General features: G+C 41.9%; 1 protein-coding gene across 1 annotated transcript in view; it reads left to right on the top strand.

Moving 5' to 3' along the window:
• The window catches only part of LOC134342807 (brefeldin A-inhibited guanine nucleotide-exchange protein 2-like), a 146,214-nt gene that overhangs the window by 18,125 nt on the left and 108,487 nt on the right, over positions 1-19,602 (top strand). Inside the window, exon 5 of the mRNA XM_063041398.1 lies at positions 10,516-10,695. Within this exon, the coding sequence (XP_062897468.1) occupies positions 10,516-10,695 (180 nt within the window). The remainder of the gene's footprint in view (positions 1-10,515; positions 10,696-19,602) is intronic.

Below are 19,602 nucleotides of genomic sequence, written 5' to 3'. Positions count from 1 at the left end.
AGATTGCATCTGCCATTGACCTATTGTGACGATAGGTGAACTGCAATGTGTCCTGCTCCTTGCTGCGGCAGGAATTCAGTCTAGTCATGACCAACCTCTCAAAGCATTTCATCACTGTAGATGTGAGTGCTACTGGGCAGTAGTCATTAAGGCAGTTCACGTTATTCTTCTTAGTATAATTGTTGCCTTTTTGAAACAAGTGGGAAGTTCTGCCTGTAGCAGTGAGAGGTTGAAAATTTCCTTAAATACTTCCACCATTTGCTTGGCATAGGTTTTCAGAGCCTTACCAGGTACTCCTACAGGACCTTCGACCTTGCGAGGGTTCACTCTCTTTAAAGACATCCTAACATCGGCCTCTGAGACAGATATCACAAGGTCGTCAGGTGCAGCAGGGATCTTCACAGCTGTAGTTGTATTCTCCCTTTCAAAGAGGGCAGAGAAAGCATTGAGTTCATCTGATTGTGAAGCATTGCTGCCATTCATGCTGTTGGGTTTCACTTCGTAGGAAGTAATGTCTTGCATGCCCTGCCAGAGTTCTCATGCATCCGATGTCATCTCCAACCTGGTTTGAAATTGTCACTTGGCCCTTGTAATAGATCTCCACAGATCATACATGGTTTTCTGGTACAGAGCTGGATCGCCAGACTTGAATGCCACAGATCTAGCTTTCAGCAGACACTGATAACCAATAAAAAATTCATGAATTGCGTTCAATAACCATGACTAGTTTGTTTTTGCATCATCATTTGTTATGCAGTATCAAGGAGAGGCAACATCTGTCCCTGCCATCATTTCAGATCATTGGCAGTGTCTTCGCTTCACCCATCCTCAAGCCTGAGAGAAGACTATTTTTCAAGAAACTAGTTCTTCAAAGTCACTTATTCTATTTCTATATACATGCATATGTAATTTTATTTTCTTATCCTTCCTCTTTATGGTTTCATCCTTGTGACTGTTGTTGCCCTGTGGACAAAAGGTATGAATTGCACTGTGTTACAAAACGCATCCAAGTTGTGCGTTATTGCAGACCCAATTCCTATCGTGAGCAAAGCTTTTAAGATGAGCCGCTGTATTCCATAAACCTTCTGACATGTTGCCTGCCATCTTTCCCTACAGGTAATGGTAGTTTGTCTGATATTTAACAAAAATTCATTCAGCTTTTCCCACATTTTCTTAAGTTAAAATTTCAGCTATTCAGTCTAAAATCTTTTGTTGATGGAATGTGGGTATTACTATAGAGGGTAGCATTCAGGGTCCATTCCTACTTCACCCATGAACAGAATTGCATGTAAGGCAATTTATTATAGTTCCATGTTCAATACCATCTTTCCCTTCAGTATTATTCAACAAGCTTCAAAGCCTGTGAGTCTATACCTCCCTCTGCAACTGGATCCTTGACTTCCTCATTGGAAGACCACCGTCAGTCTGGATTGGAAATAATAACTCCTCCCCTCTGTCAACACAGACTTACTTCAAAGGTGCATGCTTAGCCCAGTGCTCTGCTCTACTCTACAGTCATGATTATGCGGCTAGGTATGACTCAAACACCATCTATAAATTTGCTGATGTTGTAACTTGTTGGCAGAATCTCGGTTGATGATAAGGAAGTGTACAGGAGTGAGATTGGCTGGTTGAATAGCATCGCCACAGCAACCTTGCATTCAAAGTTAGTAATACCAAGGAATTGGTTGTGAAAAGGGAAAGCGGGAAAACACACCAGTCCTCCTCAAGGGATCAGCAGTGATAAGAGTGAGCAACTTCAAGTTCCTGGATTCAACATCTCTGAAGATCTATCCTGGATGCTATTCTGAGTCTGAGGTCAGAGTTGACCATGGATATTGCGTCCTAGCTGTCTAGGTACGCAGGCCTGGACAGTACGATATGTAGCAAACTCCCTGTCTCTTCACAACTGATGAACTCAAAGGAACAGCAGAGACTGATACAGTTTGGTATCAGTAGTGTCACGTGAGTTGCCAGTCAGCATTGAACTCAGTGTAGGATGGCCTTGGAGACTTGAGCTCTGGATTTTTCCCTCTGGGTTTACTCCCAAAGCCTTCCCCATGAGTTGGTATGGATGCTATTGTAGTGGCAATATTTCATTCAGAGTTTGAAGAGATTTGGGGTGTCACCAAAGACTATAGAAAACTTCTGGAGAGTATTCTCACTGGTTGCATCACTCTACACTCAAGGACTCTACAACTGATATTCTCAGCATTATTCATTTATTTGTCTTGTCATCATTATTATTACTTTGTATATGCACAGTTTGTGTTTTGAACATTGGTTGCTTGTCAGTCTGTGTAGTTTTTCATTGATTCTATTGTATTTCTTTGTTCTACTGTGCATGTCTGCAAGAAAAAGATGGGGTAACATATGGTGAAATGTTTGTACTTTGATAATGACTTTGAACTTTGGTCTGGTTTTGAGGTACCACTGGACAGGTTATGAAAACATTGCAGAGGGTTGTAAGCTCAGCCAGCTCCGTCATGGGCATTAGCCTCTCCACCATCGAGAACATGTTCAAAAAGGCAATGCCTCAAGATGGTGGTAACCATCCATAATTTGAAGTAATGAGTGAGAGAGATATCATTGTAGGGCAGGAGCCATTTGTAAAGAATAAGTTTGTCAGGGGTGAGTTTTATTTGAGCCAATAAAAAGAATGGAAGTGTAAGTGGAGCAACCAGTGTTGGAGTGGGCCACTATTAGAGTTGGAAGCTTTGGCTCAACAGACTTGGACAAGCACAGGCAGAGCTTATAAACAAGTTTCTAGTAAGTTTTCTTTCTCTTTCTTTGTCTTTTAGTACATAGGTAGTGTGAGAATGGGTTCAGAGTTAGTGTTTTGTTCTTTATGTGAGATGTGGGAACTAAGAGACTTGGTCTGTCTGAAAGCTACACCTGTATGAAATGCATCAAGCTGCAGCTCCTGAGAGACTGTGTTAAAGAACTGTAGCTACAGCTTGATTACCTTCAAGTCCAATGGGAGAATGAGGAAGTGAAAGATTGGAGCTACAGGGAGGTAGTCATCCCCCTCCCGCCCCCAATTTTCAGAAGGCAAGTACCTGGGTGACTGTCGGAAGAGCGGAGGAAAATAGGCAGTCAATGCAGAGTACTCCTGTGGCCATTCCCCTCAATAATAAGTATACCGCTTGGATACTGTTAGGGGGAGCAACATCCCAGGGGGAGGTGCAGAGACCTGGTCTCTGGCACTGAGTCTGTCTCTGTGGCTCGAAGGGAAAGGAAGAGAGATGCAGCAGCGATAGGGATTCCATGGTTAGAGGAGTAGGCAGGAGATTCTGTGGATGCGATAGAGACGCCCAGATGTTATGTTAACTCCCAGGTGCCAGGGTCAGGGATGCCTCAGATTGGATCGACAGCATTCTAAAAGGGGCGGGTGAGCAGCCAGAAGTTGTGGTACATATTGCTATCGACAATGTAGGTGGGAAAAGGGAGGAGGTCCTGAAGAGAGAATATATGGAGTTAGGTAGAAAGCTGAAAAAGCATGAGCTCTAGGGTAGTAATCTCTGGATTGATGCCTGTGTCATGTGGCAGTGAGTAAGAATAGGATGATATGGCAGATGAATGCATGGCTGAGGAATTGGGGCAGGGTCAGCGCTTCATATTTCTGGATCATTGGTGAGGTATGACCTGTACAAAAAGGATGGGTTACACCTGAACCTGAAGGGTCCAATATCCTTGCGGGTAGGTTTGCTACAGCTGCTGGGGAGATTTAAACAAATTTAGCAAGCGGCTGGAAACCTGAATGATAAAGCTGAGGGTGGGCAGTTGTTAGACAAGTAGATACAGTGCACAGTAAGACTGAAGAAAAGACAGGCAGATGAAAGGGCAAAAATTGCAGTCAGAGGGATGCGTTGAAGTGTAACATGGGGGCAAAATCTAAAATGTTGATGAATGCCTGCAATATACGGAGTAAGGTAGATAATCTTGTAGTGCAGTTAGAATTGGCAGGGATGCCATTTTGGGCACCACTGAGTCGTGACTGGTAGAAGATCATAGCATAATATCCAAGGATACACCATGTATTGAAAGGACAGGCAGGTAGGCGGAGGGGTTGGATGACTCGGGTTAAAAAATGAAATCAAATCCTTAGAAAGAGGTGACACAGCATCGTAAAATGTAAAACCCGTAAAGATAGAATTAAAAAACTTCGGGTGTAAAAAGACTCTGGTGAGGAGTTGCATACAGGGCTTTGAACAGTAGCCAGGGTGTGGAATATAAATTACAATGGGAGATTAAAAAATCATGTAAAAATGACAGTGTCATGATAGTCATGGGGGATTTCAATATGCAGGTAGATTGAGGAAAATCAGGTTGGTGCTGGATCCCAAAAGAGGGAATTTGTAGAATGCATACAGGATGGCTTTTTAGAGCATCTTGTGATTGAGCCACAAGAGAAAAGGCAATTCTGGATTGGGTGTTGCATAATGAACCAGACTTTATTAGGGAACTTAGGGTGAAGGAAACTTGGGAGGCAGTGATTATAATATAGAATGCACACTGCAGTTTGAGAGGGTAAAGCTAAATTCAGATGTATCATTCTAGTGGAGTAGAGGGAATTGCAGAGGCATGAGAGAGGAACTGGGAGCTGGCCAAAGTTAATTGGAAAGGAACATCTGCAGAAGTTTCTGGGGCAAGTCAGAAGGCACAGGATAGATAGATCTCAAAGATGAACTATTCTAGAGGGAGGATGAGGCAACCGTGGCTGACAAGGGAAGTCAAAGACAGCATAAAAGTAAAAGAGAGGGCATAAAATATAATAAACTGTAATGGCAAATTAGGCGATTGGAAAGCTTTTTAAAAACCAACAGAAGGCAACTAAAAAAAATCCATAAGGTGAAAAAAGATGAAATATAAAAGAGGATACTAAAAGTTGTTTCAGATATATAAAGAGTAAAAGAGAGGCAAAAGTGGGTATTAGACTACCGGAAAATGGCACTGGAGAGGTAGTAATGGGGGACAAAGAAATGGCAGCAAACTTAATGAGTATATTGCCTCATTCTTCACTGTGAAAGACACCAGCAGTAGGCCAGAAATTTGAGAGCATCAGCGGGCAGAAGTGAGTATTGTTGTTACTAAGGAGGAGTGCTTGGGAAGCTTAAAGATCTGAATGAGAACCAGGTTTAATATCACCAACATATTTCATGAAATATGTCATGAAATTTCAGCCATTTTGCCTGACTTCATTGTTTGGACAGAAGTTGGAGTCCATTACTAAGGATGAGGTTTTGGTGTATTTGGAGGCACATGACAAATTGGGCCAAAGTCAACATGGTTTCCTGAAGGAGAACTGACAAATCTGTTGGAATTCTTTGAGGAAGTAACAGACAGGACAGACGAAGTAGAGCAAGTGGATGGTGTTTATTTGGATTTTCAGAAAGCCTTTGACAAGCTACTGTATACAAGGCTCCTTAACATGATGAGAGCCCAAGGTATTACAGGAAAGATACTAATATGGATAGAAGATCGACAGGCAGGAGGCGAAGAGTGGGAATAAAGGGGACCTATTCTGGTTAGCTGCTGGTTACAAATGGTGTTCCCCAGCAGTAGGTGTTGGCACAGCTTCTTTTCACGTTACATGTCGGTGACAGAATTGATGGCTTTGTGGCTAAGTTTGTGACAATAGATGAAGCTAGTTGCAGGGGGCAGGTAGTTTTGAGGAAATGGAGTCTGTAGAAGGACTTAGACAAAATGGGAGAATGGGCAAATTGAGGGCAGATGGGATATAGTGTAGGGAAGTGTATCGTCATGCACTTCAGTAGAAGGAATAAAGGAGTCGACTATTTTCTAAACAGGGAGACAACTCAAAATCCGAGGTACAAAGGGACTTGGGAGTCCTCATGCAGAATTCCTTAAAGGTTAATTTGTAGGGTGAGTCGATGGTAAGGAAGGCAAATTCACACTTAGCATTAATTTTGAGAGGTCGAGCATGTAAGAGCAAGTTTGTAATACATTGACAGACTATATTTGGAGTATTTTAAACATTTTGCGGCTCCCGATCTGAGAAAAGATGTGCTGGCCTTGGGAGGGGCTAGAGAGGTTTACGAGAATGATTCACGGAATGAAAGGGTTAATACATAAGTGTTTGAGGGCTCTGGGCCTCTGCCCTCTTGAATTTCAGAAGAATGGGAGTGGGGGTAGATCTTGTTGAAAACTATTAAATAGTTAAAGGCCAAGGTGAAGTGGAGAGGATGTTTCCAAAAGTGGGTGTCTAGGAACAGAGGGTACAGCCTCAGAATAGAGGAATTTCCATTCAGATGGTGGTGAATCTGTGGAATTCATTGCCACAGACGACTATGGAGGCCAAGTCATTGGATATATTTAAAGTGGAGTTTGATAGTTTCTTAATTTGGCAGGGCGTCAAGGCAGGTGAATGGGGTTGAGAGGGAGAATAAAACAATCATGATGGAACAGTAGATCAGAATCATGGGCTGAATGGCCTAATTCTACTGCTATGTCTAATGGTCTTATTAAGGACCTTCACCATCTAGGACATGGCCTCTTCTCATTGCTCCCATCAGGGAGGAGATACAGGAGTCTGAACATACACTGTTTTAGGGACAACTTCATCCCCTCTGCCATCAGATTTATGAATGGACCATGAATCCTACCTCATGTTTTGCTCTCTTTTTGCACTACTTATGATTTTTTTAATATTGAACAGTACACAGGATTAGGCTCACAATGTTATGCCAAACCAATTAAATTAGGAATCAAATGGCCAATGAAACTAATCCCTTCTGCCTACACAATGTACATATCCTTCCGTTTCTCTCACGTTCGTATGTCTATCTGGACATTTCTTAGAAGTCCCTAATGCATCTGCCTTCACAGCCTTCCCAGGCAACATATTTCGGGCAACCCCACTCCTGTTGGGGGGGCGGGGGCTTAAAGAACTTGCCCCTCATAGCTCCTATGAACTTACTCCTTCACACCTTAAACGCATGCCCTCTGGTATTAGACATTTCAATTCTGGGCAAAAGATGCTGTCTGTCCGCTCTTCTCAATGCCTCTCATAATCTTGTAAACCTTCTACCAGATGTCCCCTCAACCTCCGATGTTCCAGAAAAATCAACACAAGTTTGTACAAACTCTCATTACTGCATGTGCCCTCTAATTCGGGCTGCACCCTGGTAAAGCACTTCAGCACCCTCTCCAAAGCCTCGATAACCTTCCCCTAATGGAATGGCCATTATGTGAAATATTCCAGATGCAGTCTAACCAGATTTTTTTTTTAAACTGCAGCATAACTTCCCAACTTTCAAACTCCATGACTTGACTAACAAAGGCAAGCATGCCCTGTGTCCTCTTAACCACCCAATCAACCTGTGCAGCCACTTTCAACTTGGAATCTAAGATCCCTCTGCTCATCAGCACTGTTATGGGCCTTGCCCTTAACTGTGCACTGCCTCTTTACATTCAACCTTCCAAGGTACAACACTTCACATTTGGACAGTTTAAACTCTGTTTACCATTTTTCCACCATATCTACAACTGATCTATATCCTGCTGCATTTTATGCTAGTTTTGTGTGCTAATCACAACACCACCAACCTGTGTATAATTTGCTATCTTACTAACCCACCCATCTCCATTTTCACTTAGGTCACATTACAGACAGCAGAGGTCACAGTACAGATTCCTGTGCAACACCATTAATCACTGACCTCCAACTAGAATAAGTCCCTTCAACCACTACCCTCTGTTTCTGTGGCAATCCAGTTCTAATTCCAAATGGCCAATGCAACATGGATCCCATGCATCATAATCTTCTGAACGAGCCTCCCTTTAAGTGCCTTGTCAAATCCATGGAGACAATATCCACAGCTGTACCTTTGTCAGTCGCCCTTGTCACTTCACCAAAAGCTCAATCTGGTTAGTAACACATGACTTGGCCCACAAAAAACCCATGCTGTCTCTCCCTAATTAGGCCATGGTTTTCTAAATTCTCATGAATCTTAAAAATTCTCTCCAGTAAGTTCCCTACCATTGCTGAGAGACTCATCAGTCTATAATTTCTAGGATTATTCATGGTTTCATTCTTCAATAATGCAACAACTTTAGCTTCTTGCCAGTCCTCTGGAACCTCAGCACTGGCTAAGGATGAAATGAAGATATTGGTCAAGGCCTCAGCAATCTCATCTCTTGCCTCTCTCAATAACCTGGAGTATATCCCATCAGGCCCTGGGGATTTATCCACCTTAATACATTTTCAGAGCTCCAATACCTTAAAATAGCCTCGTATTTTAATATACTCAGCATTGATCTCCCTATCCTCCACACCCTTCTCCTTGATAAATACTGATGTAAATATTCACTGAGGACCTCACCAACATCCTCTGCATCCAAGCAAGTGTCTTCTCCCCCCCCCCCCCCCATCCTTGGGTGATCTTACCTTCTCCCTAGTTATCCATGTGCTGTTGATGTATGTATAGAATAGTATATTTCTTCTGTAACTTATAGTAATTATTTTATGTATTACCCTGTATTGCTGCCACAAAACAACACATCTTCTGGCATATGTCAGTGTTAATAATTCTGATTCTGAACAGATTTAGCCACATTGCAATGGGTCCAGAGTTATTTTAAGCTCTGGTTTGGTAATGATTTCCTTCACTGAAGGATATGAGCAAATCAGGTTGAAGTTTTTATTCCATTACAAACAGTCAACTAAAAATTAGCAAGCTCCGGACCTAGAACTATTATCATCCATATGCTTTGTAGGAAATATTTATTCATATAGGGTTTTAGATGTCGTGGAGGGGTAGCGCACTGAACTCCAAGAATGAATAAATAATTGTAGGACCTCAGAGCTATTGATGCAGACTGTGAACAACTATCAATTCTGATTTTGCCATGGGATTGTGTTAGCAATATTGGAGTTGGCTTCTATCCAGAATGGAAATATTAAGAGGTAAGTACATTAAGGTTAATTTTGCTGAAGGTTGCAGATGGTTTATGATAGGCAAGGTGCAGTACGTTGCCTTTGTCACAATCATAAATCAATAACCTCAAGCCTGTTTTGGCACTCTGACAGGAATGGAAATGTGTTTGAATGGGTTTAAATGGGAAGTTCCAGCTGAAGGAAATATGGATTTGCAGGGTCACAATAAAGATCTTTGTTCTCAGTGGGTTGTTTAATTTCTATGTAATGTTGTTTGTATTTGCATGTATGTTGCTCTATCTCATCAAAGGCAAATTCCTGTGAAGGAAGATTTTGTATATGCAGAAAGTAAAATTATATTTCACTGCCCTCTGAAGAAGCCCACTTTACCCTGTTAATGGCACAGACTTTGCTAAGAGCCAGCTAATAGTTCCCAAGTAAACAGGATGACCTTGTGCGAGTTTTGACACTATCCTGACATTAGCATCTGAGTATTGCAGAATGTGCTGGAGAATCGGGGCACCCTATGAATTAGCTGATGACACAACTATTGGCAAAATTTCAAACGGTGATGAGGAAGCGTACAGGAGTGAAATAGATCAGCTAGTTGAATGATGTCGTAACACTTAACATCAATAAGACCAAGGAATTGATTGTGGGCTTCAGGAAGGGAGGGGAAATCAAGGGAACACGTACCAGTCCTCATCGAGAGATCAGTGGAAAAGGTGAGCAATTTCAAGGTCCTGGGTGTCAACATCTGTGAAGATGTACCCTGGGCCAGCATACAATTAAAAAAAGGCACAATAGCTTCTATATTTCATGAGGACTTTAGGCAGATTAGGCATGTTACCAAAGACATTCAGATGTACTATGGAGTGCGTTCTAACTGGTTGCATCACCATCTGGTATGGAAGGGTTGCAAACTGGGCCGTCTCTGCTATGGACACAAAACAACAAATTACATGACTTTTGCCAGTGATATTAAACCTGATTCTGATCCTAATCTCTTGCTCTGTTCCTGGACTTGTCATTGGAGCCAGGGCATTTAACCTTTTAAATATCTGGGAGAAGAATTTGAGGATGTGACCTCGGGGTCTGGTCATCTGTTGTGGCCTCCTGCACTTCAGGGATGGATGTAGAGTCAAGCTGTTAGTTGTTAAGAATCTGTAGTTATAAAAGGTATGTTGTGGACCTTGGGCTCACAAGGATTGAAGGGAGAGAGAGAGAGAGACAGAGAGAGAGAGAGAGAGAGAAAGAAAAAAATAGTACACAAGTAGCAGGTTGGATAAAGAGAGTCAGATCCAAATCTGTTTTTTAAGTTGATTTAACAGCTGCACCACTTTCATCATAATCAGCTTGATGTTTCATTTTGAGTTGTGTTGCTCTCAGCTGTTTGTACTACCATGCCATTTGTGTACATGAACTAAACTTTACAGAGCTTAGTACTATAAAATGTGCTGATGTTATTTCAAATAGCTGGTGGGTGTTGCTTTGCTGCATTCTGCAGTTTACTCACATCTTCAAAATCTAGAAATGACAAAGTGAATTGTATTGATTGAATTTGTATACTTTAAGTAGCAATCACTGCTTATTAATTTGCTGGTCATTTATTTCAGGCACTGCTCACTGCTGTGACTTCATCCTACATTGAAATCCATGAAGGAACAATCTTGCAAACGGTCCGGACATGCTACAATATTTACCTTGCTAGTAAAAATTTGATCAATCAAACTACAGCAAAAGCTACTCTCACACAAATGCTCAATGTCATATTTACAAAGATGGAAAATCAAGTGGTATGTGTTTATTATGATAGTCTTCTATGAGCTGAGCCTTTTTGTTACGATAAGCACGCATAGTCAAGTTATGCAGACGAGAATGCACTTCTAATTAAATTGGCTAATTTTCAGTTTGGCTTCTTTAGTTTAATGCTACGTACCAGCACCTGCAGGTACAGGAAATAAAAACAAAATGCCTGGAAAGCTCAGCAGGTTAGGCAGCATCAATGGAAAGAGAAACAATTAATATTCCTTTTTCCACAGGTGCTGTTTGATTTGCTAGGTTTTTAAAAACATTTTCTGTTTTAGCTTAATGCATTTTTGTTTTAGCTTAATGCTTTATTTGTGTGTAGGGAGTGCAAATTAGCTATACTGTCTTGAGCACTATGGTAAGTTCTGCTACAATAATACATGTTAAAGAAGGTTTTGGAGATGAGCAGCAGTAATGGTGATTTTTTTTTTTGCTGTTGTCATCATCCTTCATCCCCACACTCCCTACTTGCTTCCAAACCTATTTGTTAAGAATGTATGCAAAAAAGTCTGTTTGCTACTTGAAACACTTAACTCCAAAACCATTTTCCAGTTCTCAAAACTTTTAACAGTTGACATATTTAATTTGTGTCATGCACATATATAGCAATCTTAGAAATACTGGTCAGTTACAGGCCTTCACCATTCTTCACTAGAAAAGAATTATGATTTGTCATTTGGGGAAAGAAGCAGTATCCTTTAAACATAACAAATTGCTTTACCAAAAGATATCAGGTTTGTTTTCTTGTCATGTCAAATAACATTTATCCAAGTCAAGCTATGGGGAGAATTAATTTTTAAGACATCCTACTGCACCCATCCTAATGGGTGGCAGAGTAGAGATACACTTGCAAGAAAGAAGTTGTGCACCCTTTGTATTTACCTGTTCTTCTGTATTAACTATTCATAAAATGTGGTCTGATCTTCATCTAAGTCATAATAATAGACCAACACAATCTGCCTAAACTAATAACACAAAAACATTGTTCCACTTCTCATCAATATTGAGTACAGCATTTAACCAATCACAGTCTAGGTTTTAAAAAAAAAAGTATGTGAACCTCTGCGATAATGCCTTCTAGAAACATTATTTTGAGACTAGTGGTCTAAAGGTCTGAGTGTTCATCAGTCCACAGTAAGAGAAATTGTCTACAAATGGGGGTGGGGGAATCAGTACTGTTGCTACTCTCCTTAGGAGTGGGCGTCCTGCAAAGATCACATCAAGAGCACAATGTTTAATGCTGAAGGAAGTGAAAAAGAACCCAAGGGTAACAGCACCTGCAAAAATCTCTAGAATTTACTAAAGACTCTGTTCATGTGTCCATTCACTGAACGTGAATGGTGTTTATGGAAGGACACCACGGAGGAAATGGCTGCTCTCCAAACAAAAACATTGCTGCATGTCTCAAGTTGGCAAAAGACCACCTGGATGTTCCACAGCACTTCTGGGACTATGTGGACAAATAGACAAAATTTGAACTTCTTAGCAAAAATAGGCCATAGTCAACATCATTTCCTCAGGGGAAAATCTTGCTTGACAAATCTGTTGGTTTTCTTTGAAGAAATAACAAGCAGGATGGACAAAGGAGAATCAGTTGATGTGTACTTGGATTTTCAGAATGTCTTTTGACAAGATGCCACACGTGAGGCCACTTACAAGCTTTGAGCCCACGGTATTATAAGAATGATTCTAGCATGGTTAAAACAGTGACTGATTAGCAGGGGGCAAAGAGTGGAAATAAAGGGAGGATTTTCTGGTTGGCTGCTGGTGACTAGTGTTCCACAGGGATCTGTGTGTCAGTGATTTGGACGATGGAATTGATGGCTTTGTTGCAAAGTTTAGAGATGATAGGTGGAGGAGCAGGGAGTTTTGAGGAAGTAGAGAAGCTACAGAAGGACTCTAGATATATTCGGAGAATGGTCAAAGAAATGGCAGATATAATACAATGTTAGGAAATGTATAATCCTGCACTTAGTTGGCAATTTTTTAAATGGAGAAAAAATACAAAAAGCCAAGGGGCAAGGAGATTTGGGATTCCTTGTGCAGGATTCCCCAAGGGTTAACTTACAGGTTGAGTCTGTGGTGAGGAAGGCAAATGCAATGTTAATGTTCATTTCAAGAAGATTAGAATATAAAAGCAAGGATATAATGTTTAGGCTTTGTAAAGTACTAGTAAAGCCTTACTTGAAGTTTTGTGAGCAGTTTTGGGGCCTTGATCTTAGAAAGGATGTGCCGAAACTGGAGAGGTCTCATGAAAATGCCTCCAGGATTGAATGGCTTGTCATAGGAAGAGCATTTATGGCTCTGGGTCTCTGGAATTCAGAAGAATGAGGGGTGACCTCACTTAAACCTATTGAATGTTAAAAAGCTTTGTTAGAGTGCATACAGAGAGGATGTTTCCTGTGATGAGAGAGTTTCAGAGTAGAGGGACGTCCTTTTAGAACAGAGATGAGGAAGAATTTCTTTAGCTAGAGAGTGGTGAATCTGTGGATTTCTTTACCGCAGGCACCTGTGGAGGCCAAGTCTTTGTGTACCATATAACCTACTGTATAATATAGGACTACTTTATGTTGTACTAATACGTCGTATTGAGCATGTGCTATTAGGCACGTATGGATCTGTATATATGTGTGTTCAGTTCAGTTTTAGTTAGTAAAGAACCCTGTTGATTTAGTCCAGTCTCCAGCATTTTTATTAATGATATTGTTGTGTAAACCAGCCGCACACAACAAATTGGCGACGAGGTTAATGAACCTACATTGTATCGGAGCGCCGCGTTATAAATAATAACGACACTCTGAAGTAGAGAGCAAGGTATGAGCCAAGGAGCAGGAGGCACAGTTGGAGCACAACACGTCCAGCAGAGACCACAACCGGCGCTGACCTCAGGCTGAGGGTCTGCCTGCCCCAGGAAGAGAAATTTAAAAAAAGGAGCGACACACACAGAGTCTAGCCAGAGTACGCTTGCGATGCTAGCAAAAAAAAGGTCACGTGAATCAAAAAGAAAACAAGGGACCAGGGCTAAATAACAAGGAGAAATTAACATCACAAAAATGGCGTTAATTGGAACCATTACAGCATTTGATAGCGGCATTGAAGACTGGGCAACTTATATTGAAAGAATAGAGTTGTATTGTGATGCTAACGATATTAATGAAGAAAAGAAAGCCAGCGTCTTAGGCTACGTCCACACTACGCCGGATAATTTTGAAAACGCCGGTTTGGAGTAAAGACGAAAGGCGTACACACTAAGCGTTTTTCAAAATATCTCTGTCCACACTAACACAGATATTTGGGCGAATCTCCTCTACTGGGCACGCGTAGGACACACAGAAAACAAGTGAAGAAGAAACAGTATACTTAGTGCGTGTTTGTCCAGTTACAGAGCAGAAAAACTTCAAAGGAATTGCTCTTGGCTCTCGCGCAGGAGGACTTAAAACTAAAAAAAACGAATACTGGAGTGTATGGAGGCACCCGACAGGGAGTTCACGGACAGTATGACCCGGCTGACAACGAACATTGAAAAACTGACATTAATTGCATTAATAAAGCACCTTGTTAAATGTATAAAATATGTCTGCACCAGTGTTATGTTGTATTTCCATACAATGTTACATTAGGCTGTTATGCGTCTATTGTCAGAGAAGTACTTGCATAAATAGGTAAACCACCTTCATACAAGCAAGGACAGAAAACAGGGCAAAGTGAGTATACTTACTTATTCAGTAAGCTATGGGTCAAAGTATTTGGTGAGTACATTTCTAACTCTTCTGGCTTCAGTCTCGTTGCCGTCTGTTCTGAAATTGTTAGGTTATGGGGGGAGGTTGCATTCAAGTAAACAACGAAATGCCGCGCTGCGGCCATCTGTTCTGGCACGTCATGGCAGCGTTTTTAAATAGTCAAAAAAGCTCACTTTACAATTTAACTCTCACGCCGTTCACACCAACTGCGCGTTATAACAGCCGTGCGGCAGTGCTTGCGCAGTACCAAGCGGAAGCAGAGAAAGTATTGTTGTGGTGTTGTCATGACAGCATTTTTTAAATCTCTCCGTTTACCCCATACACACTACAACGGATATTAGGCGTTTTCAGATTTATTCACTCCGAGACTGTTACTGAAAATCTCTGTTTTTGGGGGATGAAAACGCCGCTTTAGTGTGGACGGAGGGTCAAAATGAAGAGAAAAAGCTTCGCTTTCAAAATTATCCAGCGTAGTGTGGACGTAGCCTAAAGCTGCACACTATGCCGGATAATTTTGAAAACAAAGCGTTTTCTCTTTGTTTTGACCCTCCGTCCACATTGAAACGGCGTTTTCATCCCCCAAAAACAGTGCTTTTCTAAAATACTCTCCAGAGTGTGTAAATTTGAAAACGATTGTTGCGCATTGTAGTGTGGATGGGATAAATGGAGATATTTAAAAACGCTGTCATGACAACACCACAATAACAATGCTTTCGCCGTTCCGCTTGGTACTGCGCAAGCACTGCCAGATGGCTGTTTAACGCGCAGTCGGTGTGAACGGCATGAGAGTTAATTGTAAAGTGAACTTTTTTGACTAGATCCCCTAAATTGATTTGATTGTCTGTCTTTAAAAATATTAATGTCAGAAGTACTGCACAGATCTGGCGGCAGAAGATTCCTCTCTCTCGTTGATCTTGGGTTGAGGATGGCTTCATGCGTGTGTTTATTTTATTGTCTACGTGAGTAGCTTGTTCGGAGTTAAACGTTCTCCACTGCTTTGCTGATTTTTGTAGTCGCTTGTAACTCGCAGAAACAGCTCAACTTCATTGTCTGTCTAAACAAAGAAATCCCGTCTGCTTTTTCCAGTGGAGGTTTTCTTTGTATTCCTCGAAGACATTGTTGAAAACTTCCTTTCACTGTTGCTGTTGGTACTCTAGTTTTTGACCAATGGAGATAGCGCAATGCCACCGTGGAAACGTAAATATTATACAGGTTCCTCTTCGCTTGTTTTCTATAGATGTGTCTGCGCATGCCCAGTAGGAGTAGATTCGCCCAAATATCTGTTTTAGTGTGGACAGAGATATTTTGAAAAATGCCTAGTGCGGACACCTGTCGTTTTTACTCAAAACCGGCGTTTTCAAAATTATCCGGTCTAATGTGGACGTAGCCTTAGTGTAATGGGCGCGAAAGCATACAGCCTGCTACGGAGCTTGTTAACCCCTGAAAAGCCAGCTGACAAAATGTTCAAGTAAACAGTAGACACTCTCCAACAGCATTTAAATCCCAAACTGCTGGTCATTGCTGAAAAATTTAAATTCCATAAACGGAGTCAGAGCAAAAATGAAAGCATTTCTGAATATTGTGCTGAATTGCGCAAATTATCAGAACATTGTCAGTTTGGAGCTGGTCTATGAGATGCATTGAGGGACAGGTTAGTGTGTGGCATGCACTGTGAAACCACACAGAAGAAGCTCCTGTGTGAAAAAGACCTTACATTCGAGAAAGTGTTAAACATCTCAATATCACTAGAAATAGTTGCATGATCTGCTTCCGAGATGCAACAAAAATCTATGCCACAAATAAAATGTCACTGAACAGAAATGAAGGAAAGATATGTTGCCATTGTGGGAACAAGTCACATGACGCTGATGATTGTTGGTTTAAAGATGAAGAAGGCAGAAACTGGCAAACAGGGCCACATTGGCAGAGGATGCAAAGCTAGTAAACAGTAGAAAAAGGACAAAATACAGAGAAACAAGAAACCCCAGAAAGGAAAATACAACAATGTGCACAAAATGAAAGAAAACAATGCTGATGAAAACGACTCAGACAAAAGTGAATTGTTTTGTCTGCAACTTCACAGCGTGAAAGACACAGATGATCGAAGAGTAATATGGATCACTCCACAAGTGGCAGGCGTGAGACTGAAAATGGAGCTGGCCACAGGCTCAGCTTTAACAGTGATCTCTGTACACGACTACAATCGACTGTTTTCTCACATACCTCTGAAATGAATTAAACTACTGCTAAAGACATACACAGGACAGAAAGTGCATCCCAAAGGTAAAATTAATGTGACAGTGACCTACAGAGACAAAACACAGCAGCTGAACCTCTATGTACTGAAAAATGGAGGACCACCGTTGCTGGAATGTAAATGGCTCAGGAAAATTCAGTTGGATTGGCACAACATCAAGGCACCAGATGTGTCAGCAAAGGCGGGCAGCAAGGCTACATCTGAGAGACTGCCATAATTACTTGCTGACTCTGAGGAAGTGTTCCTGAAAGGAATAGGAACACTTCAGGGCATGAAGGCAAAGACTGAGATTGAGGAAAATGCATGTCCAAAACTTTACAAACCCAGGCCAGTGCCATATGCAATCCGTCCAACAGTAGAGGCAGAGCTAAAAAATCTGGAGCAGACTGGGGTCCTGTCAAAAGTGGATTGGAGTGAATGGGCCACACCCATTATTCCAGTGATGAAGAAAACCTCCAGCACAAAACCAGGAAAACCAAGCAAGGTGCGCATATGTGGTGACTTTAAAGTGACTGTCAACCCAGTTCTTTGCACAGTACAGTATCCCCTACCCCGTATTGAGGACATTTTTGCTTCCCTGTCAGGAGGGGAACATTTCACAAAAATTGATTTGACCTAGGCTTACGTCCAAATGGAAATCGAGGAAGCATCTAAGAAATACCTGACAATAAATACACACAAAGGACTTTACCAGTACAACAGGTTGGTGTTTGGGATAGCATCAGTGCCTGCAATCTGGCAATGGAGCAGGTTCTGCAGGGGATTCCAGGGACTTGGTGTTACCTGGATGACATCATTGTCACCGGCAAGGATGACGACAAAGATCTTTCTAACCTAAAACAAGTGCTCACCAGGTTACGAGAATGTGGGCTCAGAGCTAATCGACAGAAATGTGAGTTTTTCAAAAAGGAAATTTCATACTGTGGGCATGTGATCAACAAGGATGGCTTACACATGTCTCAAGACAAGATAGAAGCGGTGCTTAAGGCACCACCACCTGAAAATGTGTCTCAGCTGAGAGCATATCTTGGTCTAGTGAACGACTACCACACGTTCTTGCCTAACCTATCCACAGTCGTACAACCACCAAATGCATTATTATAGACAGGGACACAATGGAAGTGGACTCAGAGCTGTGAGAAAGCATTGCAAGAAGCTAAAAGACTCAACTTCAGAAGGGGTGCTCGCACACTTTGACCCCTCCTTACCTATCTAACTAGCTTGTGATGCCTCGCCCCATGAGATAGGAGCTGTATAATCGCGCAAGTTTCCAGATGGCTCAGAAAGACCAATAGCCTTTGCCTCAAGAACGCTAACTTCAGCTAAACGCAACTACGCACAGGTTGACAGAGAGGCCCTAAGCTTCCTGTGAGGAGTCAAGAAATTCAGTCACTACCTGTATGGCCAAAGGTTTACTCTGTTGACTGACCATCAGCCTCTCGTGTCAATCTTCAACCCAAGAAAAGGCATAAGTGATGACAGCACAAAGGCTGCAGCGATGGTCTCTTCTCTTCGGAGGTCACAGGTATGACATTGAACACAAGGGGACCAAGCAACTCGGCAACGCAGATGGTTTGTCACATTTACCATTGCCCACTTCCGAAATAACTATGCAAATGGATTCAACAGAGATCTTTCACACAACAATAATTGAACAATTACCAGGAACAAACAGCCTTATTGAAAGGGAAACACACAATGACCCTATGTTGTCAGAAGTGTATGACATCACGGTAAAGGGATGGCCAGTGCGGGGTAACATACTGTTTCCAGCCTTTTCAGAAAGGAAGGAACACCGTTGTCAGTGTGTGGAGGAACACTAATGTGTGGCTCATGAGTTGTGATTTCTCCCAAGCTACACACCAGAGTGCTGGAGGAACTGCACAAGGGGCACCTGGGTACCATGAAGATGAAAGGTCTTGCCCGTGCCTCTGTGTGGTGGGCAGGAATCGATAAACGGATTGAGGACTTGACCAAGAACTGCTCTGGATGTCAAGAGATTCAGAACACACCAGCGCAATCCCCCCTCCATCCATGGGAGTGGCCCTCATCACCATGGTAACAAGTGCACATCGACTTCGCTGGACCAGTCATAGACTCTATTTTTTTAATCGCCATCAATGCACATTCCAAATGGCCAGAGGTCATCAAAATGAAGTCAATCACATTAGAAAAGACCATTACAGTTCTGAGGACCATGTTCGCCAGGAATGGCATAGCAGAACAAATCTGCACAGACAATGGATGACAATTTGTCTCTGAAAAATTCCTAAATTTTATGAAGAACAATGGAATCAAGCACTTTACATCTGCCCCTTACCATCCATCCACAAATGGCTTGGCAGAAAAATTTGTGTAGACATTCAAGAAAGCCATCAAGGCAATGGACAGCGAAAATCGACCACTGCAACACAGGATAGATAACTTCCTCCCTGCCTATCGTAATGCAGTACATGCAACCACTAATCAGGCTCCTGCGATAATGTTTCTGAACAGGAACCTGAGGTCCCGCATGGATCTTCTCAAACCAGATATATGACGTGATATATGACGTGATGTGGAGAACAGACAGTTCAGACACTTGAATGCTAAGTCAACATGGAGCTTCAGTGTGGGACAGTCAGTTCTTGCCCATGATTACTGGACCGAAAAGTGGCCACCGGGTACAACTTCTGCCATAGACGGACCACTGATGTATAGAGTGCAGGTGGGAGAGAACATATGGAGACATCATGTGGACCAAATCCTGGATGTTCAGGTGAAAAACTCAACAATACCTTGCCCGGACTCCCATGACATAGAAGCACATCATATGGATCAGATCCTGGATGCTCAGGTGAAAAACATAACAACATCTTGCCCTGACTCCCTGGACATAGAAACAAACACTCCTGATG

The sequence above is a fragment of the Mobula hypostoma genome, chromosome 2 (assembly GCF_963921235.1).
Source record: "Mobula hypostoma chromosome 2, sMobHyp1.1, whole genome shotgun sequence".
Classification (NCBI taxonomy): Eukaryota; Metazoa; Chordata; class Chondrichthyes; order Myliobatiformes; family Myliobatidae; genus Mobula; species Mobula hypostoma.
The sequence above is the reverse complement of the archived record's forward strand: the minus strand, read 5'-3'. Positions and strand labels throughout refer to the sequence as shown.